The sequence below is a fragment of the Eleginops maclovinus genome, chromosome 1, assembly GCF_036324505.1.
Source record: "Eleginops maclovinus isolate JMC-PN-2008 ecotype Puerto Natales chromosome 1, JC_Emac_rtc_rv5, whole genome shotgun sequence".
Classification (NCBI taxonomy): domain Eukaryota; kingdom Metazoa; phylum Chordata; class Actinopteri; order Perciformes; family Eleginopidae; genus Eleginops; species Eleginops maclovinus.
Window position 1 is genome coordinate 14,724,314 of NC_086349.1, and position 11,618 is coordinate 14,735,931.

The window sequence follows — 11,618 nt, forward strand, 5'->3', positions numbered from 1 at the left end:
TGAACAAATAATATTTCAACGTTGATTGCAAAAAAAGATTCTGTATATTATTTTTCGTTTTGCTAGATAACATTATTGCCATCTTTATTTAAAACACATCGTTGTGATATTCATCATAATATGTACTTTATTATTTATTTTAGACACATTTTGAATGAATGCCATTATAGTATAGTTCAATTATGTATATAAAAGTGTTAAATATACCAAATCAATTATTTGTTCTCAATTTGATCTTTATGCTTCTCTTCTCAGATGCAGATATAGCCAGAGGAGGAATCTATCAAAACGTATGATTGGTTTCATGAAAACGGTACCTTTTTAATGTGGACAGTGGAAACAGGACAGAAGTGGGAGGTCATAAGATGATTGTGTCAGGAAAAGATCTCTGATGAACTTTTGACACTCCCAGTCATGGCATTAAATGAGACGTCCAAGTGAAATGAAATCCTGTGCTCTGTATGGTGGGGCTTGAAAGAAGATTTTTCTCTGTAAATCTTACTTAATCCCGCAAAACAAACAATACCCACACCCTCTTCAATGAGCTGAATTTGGCACCAGGCCTTTTTCCGCATATACGTTCAATAACCCCTGCTTCCAGTGCCAGTCATGTTGTCTGTCTGATGCTGAAAACAAACTGAACTGGAGGACAACAAGGGAAGTCAAGAAAAGGTGACCTGAGATTTCATCAGATAAATTATGTTTTTAGATGTGTCACCATAAATCAAAGACATCCATTTTATTTTATATCCTTTAACACTGTGGTGTGCAAGGTTTTCATCTTTTTAAGAAAAGGCTTTTAAAAATCGTGTTCCTGGTCCATGGGACGGCTTTATCATTTCTAAAGGATCCTCTCATCCGCTAGTTTCCCTACTGGCTGTCTTCCATTTTGTGTCTTCTCAAACACTGTCTTCCTCCACCTCCCCAAATCCTTTTTCATCTTGTACTACCACATTGGCTTTCTGAGAGGCTTCATCCTGGCCGGCAACATTCCAGCCAAGGGGGAAGAAGACTTCCTGACGCTGGCCGCTTCACGGCTCAGCCGCAGGAAACGCGTCATTGGAGCAGCTGTAGGTGTAGCCATGGTTCTAATACTGTTGGTTGCCATTCCCCTGCTGGTCCACACAACCAAAGGGGGAAACACTGGAAATGCAGGGAGCCATTATGAAATGCTTGGGAGCTGCAGGATGGTATGTGATCCCTATGCTACATCTCAGCCTGGCCAGGAGCTGACAGCCGTGTCTCCACCATCCAAGGATTACCCTGGGAAGAAGCTAAAGTCTGGGCTCCGTGGGCCTCCAGGGATCCCTGGCCCTCAAGGACCACGTGGACCCCCTGGAGAGCCAGGCAAACCAGGACCACAGGGGCCCCAAGGTCCAGGTCCTGGTGGCTATTCTCCCTCACTCTACACTCCCAAAATTGCCTTTTACGCAGGGCTACGCAAGCAGCACGAGGGGAGTGAAATACTCAAGTTCGATGACGTTGTGACCAATGTAGGTAACTACTATGAGCCCAGCACTGGAAAATTCACCTGTCCTCTGCCTGGCATCTACTTCTTCACCTACCATGTTCTAATGAGAGGTGGTGACGGGACCAGCATGTGGGCAGACCTAAAGAAGAACGGACTGGTTAGTAAATGTTTGTGTGTGTGTGTGTGTGTGTGTGTGTGTGTGTGTGTGTGTGTGTGTGTGTGTGTGTGTATGTGTGTGTGTGTGTGTGTGTGTGTGTGTCAAACTCACTTTCATTGTGGGCATTTACTCAAGCAAAACAATACATTGTGATCACATTTTGACAAACGGCAAGCATTCAATGTGTTTTATGTGTCTGAATATGACAAGTTGGTTATGGAGGAAATTGTATTGAAAGTAAAATTATTCAAAGTACATTTACTTGGAACCTAAATTGATATTAGGACCGGCTCACAATTTGCCAGGGCAGATATTTGCCCTGTGGGCCTTATGTTTGACTTGTGTATTAGGGTTTGTGTGTGTACAATAGAGGGTTTGCATGTATGCGTTAGAATGTATGCACACACACGACTGTGCAACCCATTTTTTTTCACTGTTGACAATCCTGCATTACCATTGACTCCCATTCACCTCAGTCACATTGAGCTCTTCAGATTCAGAGCACATTCCACTTAGCAGGTGGATACATGACAGCCAAAGAATGAAATAGCAATCCTTCTCCTAATTAAGGGGAATTCATGCTATACAGTCTAAAATCACAGAAATGGATATTTGCATTTTCACATGTGCTGTGGCTAAATGACAAGTGGCAGAATGCAGCCGCTGCCGTCAAAAGGAACGGCCTAATTAGTAAGTATCATACACGGAGCTTGATTATCGTCTAAACAGAAGAGCAAAGGGGCACATGAGAAATGTCTGTCAGAACGTGGACCAGTCAGTTTACACCTCAGCTAAATAAATAATGAATGTAAAATTGACAGTCCACTCATCCACTTCCTCATTCCCCAGACACTAATTAAAGACAGAGGGGCTGATGGGGGGGAAGAGGAAAGGCGAGGTGGGATAAATCACAGGGATTTTGTCAGAGGACTCCAAATTCACGAAACAGTCTTCAAGTTGCTTTTTACATTCAATCATTCATCAAGGACTTTAAATACAAATAATTTCTGCTCAGACCTCAATATCTACACATGTAGTGCACCAAGGACTGTGCCTACAGGATAGTGTAAGCTCATATACACTTTATGGTTGACTTCCACAGTTGAAAATAAGGTTGATTTAGACATGATTTTGTGAAATTTGAAACTAGATGGTTAAAATAATTCCTTATTGATTATCAGTAAATTGTATATGCCACAAAGATGAATATGTGTTTAAGGCCGTCAATGGCTTATATTGTCATTCAAGTCATCTTACCCTGCTAAATAATGTATACATATTAGATTAGATCCCATGAACACCCACTATACTTCCCTCCTTCTTAGGTTGTTCATTGATTCCCCATTAATTCTCTTTTCCCTCAATCATTTAAACTTATCCAGGTCCATCTGGCTTCTTATGGGTGGCTTCCTTAAACAGTTCTTCTAAATAGAGCACTTACCTAATATATACCCAAACAGAGATGCGGGTATATGAAAATGTGTATAGTCTAAAGGAAATGCTGCAGTATGCGTGATCATGTTCGTGGTTACTGAAGCCCCGGGGCAGGTGGGTACTCTACCTGTCAGTCAGTGGCTGGGGTTTACTAAACGGGCACCATATCTGATAGGTTGCATTCCTGGATGCAGAATGAAACGGTCAGTTTTATCATCGCCGTAGGTGCTAAAGCTTTATTAGATACTTTGTCTGCCCACTGGGTTTGTTTTAATCCCGAAAAAGAAGGATTGCAGTCGACACAAACTTCCCTGATTCTTTTTACGCTTGTGATGTAACTTTTACATCTTATCAGAACAGGTCATTTGTAACCTAGGTCTATTAGGCAGCCAGTCCAAATGATTTACGAAAATGATTGAAACACAAGAGACTCAACGTGACATACCCATACTGAGACATCTACTCTGGGTGAGTGTAAGGGGGGTGCAAAAAAGACAAGTGAGTTGATGGGAAATCAGGGGTGGAGCAGAGGAAGATAGATGACTTAATGGAGGTGTGGAGACAGTGGGCTGGTAGACGAGGCATCAGGGAGGCTGGTGGTGAAGGCCAGAACAAGATCAGGCTCGATGACCAATGCACACCCACTCTACATGTCTCGGTTTGAAGTGATCAAGGACGGCTAGAGAAAGTGAAAAATGGGTTTACAAACTGTAAACCAGGATAGGAAGTGTTTAAAAACATAATTAAGTAATTAATACTAGACACCAAAAAGCTTTCCTCCGTGACTTGTTGATGTCTAAATGGTTGCACACTGCATTAGACGCCAGACTCATGCCCTGTGACATGATTGTGGTGTAATGCGAAGCCAGGATGTGAGGAGGATGTACGGACTGTGGCAGGGCTTCCATGGGATTCTTTTGGATCTACTACCTATTACAGTCACTAAATCCCTACTTTAAAAAGCCTACCTGCTCACACCTCAATCTAACTTTCACAAATGATTACAGCACGACAGGGTTTCAGGGGATTTGCTATTGAAGGAGATCTCACTGCAGTTGCTTCCTTGTTCTTATTGCGAGGGTAATTGAATTACAGTACAATTTGATGTATGGTGAGGATGTTACAGGTTAATACTGTCACTCAACATTCACCGCCGGTTAAACCGGCACAGTAAGGAAAAACAAGGCATTGATACATGGGACAACCCAATTCTGAAAGATTATGCATTGATATTATATTTGTATTAATGATTGAATATTAATTAAGCCTTGCTCATAGTAAATAGTTATGAATATATTTCTCATTGGTGATTCTGCTATCATAAATGCGCTTAATAAATAATAACTCGATTTCCAAAATCACTGTCAAAGGTTTAGGCGTTGTATGCCACTCAATATTCTTGCTTGGTGGCAAATATTATTAACACAGTCTATGCTAATGTTGGCATGCTTTATAAGGCTGGAAATATATCATGCAAACCTTCTCAACAGAACTTCTCCATTTTCCCTCATTAAATGGTGTGCAAGCTGTTCACCTTCACATTTGTTTCCCATAGTTGACTACTGTATATCTATTTTAAATATTCTTCATACAATGTGCACAGCAGACATAGATACTGGGTTGGCTACCTTTTAATCTCTCCCGTGTTTTTTTTTTTTAGCTGTCATAGACTCTTTTAATAACTTGATTAAAGGTCAAGTTATTTCACACAGTAGTGTTAAAATGTCATCTCTTGCTGTAATTACCTGTATTCACTTTCCCAGTGCAGACAGACAGACACACACACACACACACACACAGACACACACACACACACACACACACACACACACACACACACACACACACACACACATGCTACAGGTGAAACATAATTAGCCTTGCAACGAGAGGCAAAAAAAGTGTTAGATACTTAACAGGATTTGTTCTTTGAAGGAAAGTCAGTTTTTTTTTTTTAGACCATAAGAGATCTAAAATAAATATTAAGATGTGCCTCTGATAAAAAACTGTAATTAAAAAGAAGGCAGTTCCTATCATACTGTGCACAGGTCTGACCATTATGGTGCAGCAAGCACATTGTAATACTGAAGTGAAGGTAATAAGAATCAAAGGTACAGTTCAATGCTACAGCCGCTTGACGCCATGTAATCCCCAGGCTCCCAAAGGAGAGGGAAAACCTATTTAATTTATATTCTATTTCCACAACACCGTCCCCCCCACCACCCGTCCCCAACCCTCCTGCCATGTGCTGGAGTCCCTTAGGTAAGTTTAACAGCTGCTTTTCTATTGTCTCCGCTCTAAGAGGTCAGTATATCACATTGAATGAATCCTGTCAGTTTTATTACCAGTGGAGCACAGACCCACAGATAAAAACAAGACTTCATATACCCCCACATCTCACCACTCTCACAAAACAGCCTCGCTTGATCAGTCTGTTACTCTAGGCCCACTCCCTCTCCTTTCCTCAACCCAGTGTCCCTTGTTATTGTTTTTTCTCTCTCCTGTCCCTTCTTTTAGTCTATCCTTGTCTGTCTTCAGCGCTGCGGCTGCACTTTCATCGAAAATGACACTGCAGCTGCTCCCCCTTACCGCCACCACCTTCACCCCTCCCTACTCCTTCCTCCTTGCTGTGGCCCCCTCGGCTCCCAGTTGTGTTTACCGGAGGCCCTATAATGAAAGGGCTAGGCGAAGACAGAGACAGCCACGGGCAAACCCTGGGGGCCCCTGCATCACGGCTCACAACTCCAACAGCTCTAGGATCAGCGCAGTTGGCTGCCTGGTTCACACGGATCAGCCCGTGTCCTCCAGCCGTATCCATCTCCTCTGTCGGCTTCCTGTCCTAATCCCACCATGGCTCCCTCATGCCTCTCTGTCTGGCGTTTGCATTAATGGATGGCTTGCATTATTCCTTCAAGCACAGGAATATCGGCTGAAGTACCAATTCATGTATCATATATTGGCAAAATGATCTCTACACTGAATGACAAATATTATTTTCTTGTTGAATATTCAGCTGCACTTTCATGCATTAAACCATGAGTATCTGTGAAGGCCTGAGGGGGGAAAGATCTCCCTACATCTCCCTCTGATACACTGTTTGCCAAAAAATAACGAGCAGGATGACATATGCCTTGCGTCGATAGAAAGTCACAACAACACCATTGATGTCAGCTGCAGCCAAAGATGCAAATGTGATATTGGCTGTCACTACACATGTCAAGCAGAACAACAATATAACCTTTACAGCTGACAATGGATTGGTGTCAGATTTTGAGAGATGGTCTTATGGGGGTCTAAGAAAGAGTAGAGTATAGTTTTAAAAAATACTAATTGTGCCACCTGAGTAACACAAGGGTAACTAAAACTTCTTTAAAAATGGCATGGCTCTGATTTTAGGAAAGAATAATGAAATACATCTTTCTAAATGCTCTACGTTGCCTGCTAGGCAGACTACATAGAATATTTCTCTTGTGAATTTTGATGTTCCTCTTAAGAACATGGATGGAGGAAAAATAAACAAGCATAAACAGATAAATATACTAGAAGGGCATTCGGAGAGGGCCGACCTCCACCAAGGCCAATCCACTGCAACATTAAATGGGTTTTCCCTTGGTCCACGCTACTCCCTAGTCATGAAAATCAGGCTGATACCTTTTGCCTTACTATGTGAGTGTAAAAAATAGTTAATTTCTCTTATAATAATAATTCAAAATTGAAAGTAACAATTTCATTTAGTTTTCATTACAGAACTGCATACAATTGTGAGATATAGGCCAACTATATTTTGTATTCATCAACTTACAACCCTTAAGATCCAGGAGGCCCTGTGAAGACTCAGCGACCCCTTCTTTGGCTCCATACTCGGTTGGGAACCAGTGCCTTGGACAATATATGGGAATATGTTATTTTCATTACACAGTTTCTGCTTGTCTGATAAGGCATATCTGTCTTTTTCCTACATTCAAGGCAGTTTGTATATATCTTAAGAGATTGAGAAGCAGGTGTTATTGTAACTGACAGATTTAAGGCAACGTTTCTTACAATTCTATTTTTGTTTAACTTTTGCAGCATAATGGAGCTACTGAATAGCTAAATAGCTGAAAAGCTCCGCAGTGAGAAATATAGCCAGAGGCAGAGGCGCCTAAAAACCCCCAAGTGAACTATAAAATCTCAAATGTAATGAAACAAGACTGTTGTAGTAGTAGAGTAATAATAGCTAAGGTTGGTTTTAGCGGTGAAGCATCCGAAGATCTGCTACTCTTTTCCCTTAATCAATCGTTGAACAAAATGGCTCCGACGAAGGCAAAGATAGGTGGAATGGGAAAAGAGCATATTGTTTTAGTTACTGTAATTCAGGCTCTGTTGCTCAGTGATTGACTGTTTTCAAATTGATGCATGCTCTATGGGGAGAAAGAGGGCCCCAGTGATGGGAATGACATGATGGTGGTTGAGTTGCAGATCATATTCTGTGGCTGTCATGAAGATGTGCGTGGCTTGTCTGGTTGCTGACACAGATTGAGTGCTCCCACCGTAGATGGACACTGAGCCAGACACAAGGCCACTGATGGCTGACATATGTCTGATGATTGGAGCTGCCACACCGGGAATATTGATACATCCTACTTAGGAAGTGTTCAGGAATGCAACCTAGTGTTTGGTTATACTTTATCTATCTATGTATCTAATGTATGTATGTATGTATGTATCTAATGTATGTATGTATGTATGTATGTATGTATGTATGTATGTATGTATGTATGTATGTATGTATGTATGTATCTAATATATGTATGTATGTATGTATGTATCTAATATATGTATGTATGTATGTATGTATGTATGTATGTATGTATGTATGTATGTATGTATGTATGTATGTATGTATGTATGTGTGTGTGTGTGTGTGTGTGTGTGTGTGTGTGTGTGTGTGTGTGTGTGTGTGTGTGTATGTGTGTATGTATGTATGTATGTATGTACGGTATGTATGTACGTATGTATGTATGTATGTATGTATGTATGTATGTATGTATGTATGTATGTATGTATGTATGTATGTATGTATGTATGTGTATGTATGTATGTGTGTGTATGTATGTATGTATGTATGTATGTATGTATGTATGTGTGTGTATGTATGTATGTATGTATGTATGTGTGTGTGTGTGTGTGTGTATGTGTGTGTGTATGTATGTATGTATGTATGTATGTATGTATGTATGTATGTATGTATGTATGTATGTATGTATGTATGTATGTATGTATGTATGTATGTATGTATGTATGTATGTATGTATGTATGTATGTATGTATGTGTATGTATGTATGTATCTATCTATCTATCTTTCTATCTATGAAAAGTGTTTTTTTATTCATATAAACATACTATTTAAATGTACATTCTAGTTTTAAAAAACTAAAAAAGCAGTGATCTCATGAAGGCTTGGTATGTTGCAATCAAGGCATAAATGTCTACAACCAGTAAACCCAATTAAATGTGTTAACAAACAAGTAAAGATCCACTGCTGTTGGGTCAATAACACGAGCTCACACACGGCATGCAAATGTGAAACTGTCTGGCTTCGGCATAGCCACTCAATATCATGCATATTGAGCTGGCCCGGGATCATAAGCAACAGGTCAATAGCCGGTATGGATAGTTATGCTGTTTCTCGGCTGAGGTAGTTTCTCCATAGATAACTTGTTGTCCCCAGTGTGTCCGCTTATCTCCCAAACCCAATCACATCTCCATCCTCGGCCCTTTGCCCCAGCCACAGCTGATCAATACAAGGCAGAGGGGATGTGTTCTCAGCCCACCTTTAGGGTCACAGGTCACAGTCCCATCTATCTGTTTATCCAGCATGAATGCGGAGGCGATGTCATACTGACGAGGGACTCATTTGAAAGCTGTAAATAATTGATCATCACTCAGCAATATAAAGAATGAGAGAGTTTTAATTTAAAATGCTGCTGAGTTCCCTGAGCTGTTGAGTAAGTGGCGGTGACATTTGCAAGTGTTTGTTTAGTTTCGTCCATGTTCTAATTGTCAATGCGTGTGTCCTCTGTTGGTGACAGGTAAGAGCCAGCGCCATCGCTCAGGATGCTGATCAAAATTACGACTACGCCTCCAACAGTGTGATCCTGCATTTGGACGTGGGTGATGAGGTGTGCGTGCAGCTGGACGGAGGCAAGGTCCACGGAGGGAACACAAACAAGTATAGCACCTTCTCCGGCTTCCTCATCTACCCAGACTGAATCTAACCATTCCTTACAGAAAATGGACACCAACACACACACACACACACATATTCCCAGTTAAATGTAAGTATGCAAACAAATGCACACATAGAAACATGCAAGTCGCACAATGCATGCAAACACACACACACACACACACACACAAACACACACACAGTCAGACATTACAACAGACTACAGAGGCGTGGATCGAGTGAAAATCAGAGATGAGTGGGATTAAGTCCTGTTGCGTGACTTTGAGCCAGTCATGATGAACAACTGCAATTATCTGACACCCTTTGTTCAACTATGAACGTCAGAAGATGTAAAGTATAGGTGCACATAACAATTGCACATTGTGGCTATGAAATATCTAAAATACTTTAGCGTGTTCCATATTACCTGATATTGTGAGGACTACAATATAACAAACACCATCAATTCAATTGATATTTATTGCAATAATGGTATTGAGGGTGCCATTCAACAAGATGACTAAGTTGAGACAAATGCACCTACTGTCATAGTCTTTACTTTCTAGAGTTCTGCTATCCATTCCATTGACCTCTGATGAAATGGCCTGCCTATATTTTGCAACTCATCATTGTAAAATATTTCCCTGAAGTGAATAACACAAGTTGAAATGTAATCCCTGTTGTGATTCACCCTGCATTGGGAACATATACTGATTAAAATAATGCTGTCTGAATAAATCCCAGAGGTTTCACCTTTCTTTCCTGTTTCCATAATGACACAGGACACATCACAGCAAGATAAAACAGATCAAAATACACACACAACACATTTTATGGATGGCATTTGTGTGTGATGAAGTTTTAATTGCAGAGTACATTAGTGACATGGAGGGTATGCACATGATGTCACCATTAGTGTATTAGTTGTAATACATTAGTTGTGCTATTTAACAAGAATTTGGAGCTATCTTTTTTTTTACCATATGCAAAAACAACTAGATTCCAAGCAGGAAAACATGAATTTTGAGTAGCATTTTTTTGTTGGTATGTTGAACTTCTGGGTAAAATCATGTGTTGTATACTGTATTGACAACTCATCAATTAAGTACTTATCATCTTACATTTAAATTCTGTGTTACCGTTATGGTTTTGTCAAAATGTATTAATAAACACTCATGATGATGAGCTTTACAGCTTGAACCTCAGACAAAGGGATAAATGGTAAACCATGAAAAAAAGCTAGCTTAGACAAAAGTGAAAGGCAATATAAATATACTATATATATATATATATATATATATATATATATATATATATATATGTATATGTGTGTGTGTTCAAACCTGTTCACAAACAATCAAAATGTGTATTGGGATTAACTCCATCTGTCTTTAATTTAAGGAAATACTTGTTTGTTTTTGTTTTGGGATTTCCAGTTTCCCCTAAAAACAGTAGCCATGATGCAGGAAGTTGTTTTGCCTTTTCGCCTGTTATTCTGACTAAGGGAGGTGGGGTTTGATGCTTACAGTTGGATAAGTAATGTCAGTGCATACCCTCTATTGTGTGTGTGTGTGTGTGTGTGGGGGGGGATACATAAATATTGTAATATAATGAGGCTGTGAAAAGTAAGAGCTGCAGTGTTTTACTTTCAATAAATGTTGTATAGTACATTACAGGCACGTTACTGTTATAACACTGCCATATCTACTTACTACTTTATTTTTGAGAGAGCCTGTCAAAGTATCATCACATGTATAAACACAGTTATCCTGGAATGGGCTATCTGGTATGTTAAATTGGCAGAGTAGTCAATTGCTATTAAAATATCTATACCTAACTCGTCTCTGTTCTTGCCTGTTGTTTTGACGTGGTCAATGTCAGGGCTTAATAAAGGCTTGTATATTTTAGTCATACACACATGCGGACCAATGTTCAGTTTTATTTGGAGTGACCACTTGAACATACTGAGAATTACTGTAGAAACATGACATGTCCGCGTGGACTTACAGCTGAAAATCGAAGCGACAGTGGCTGACCACATCCAGCGCCTGCTACAACATGGATTTCCAATATGTCTTAAGACACTGTCTAAGACACAAAGATTCATACTGCTTTATTGATCTCTTCCTTTAACACACCCAGGATCTACAAAATCCAGATGATTCCTACATTTCAAATTTAACAATATAAGGATCAATTATACAACTAACCAAATTGGTTCAGTGTCAGATGAGGCTTGACATTTAAAAAAAATAAATGTGTGCCAAGATAATTTGTTAGAGTCCACCAATATAAATAAATAGTGCAAGGGATTTGTGAAATCTTACATGAATAAAATTGATACATT

At 39.9% G+C, this 11,618-nt stretch overlaps 1 protein-coding gene across 1 annotated transcript; it reads left to right on the forward strand.

Annotated features, from left to right (window-relative positions):
• The first annotated feature begins 1,064 nt into the window (after positions 1-1,064).
• c1ql4a (complement component 1, q subcomponent-like 4) lies at positions 1,065-10,488 on the forward strand. The gene is made up of 2 exons (XM_063889029.1): positions 1,065-1,628; positions 9,135-10,488. The coding sequence occupies exons 1-2, from the start codon at positions 1,083-1,085 to the stop codon at positions 9,312-9,314; spliced, it is 726 nt and encodes a 241-aa protein (XP_063745099.1). The 5' UTR covers positions 1,065-1,082; the 3' UTR covers positions 9,315-10,488.
• The last annotated feature ends 1,130 nt before the right edge of the window (positions 10,489-11,618 follow it).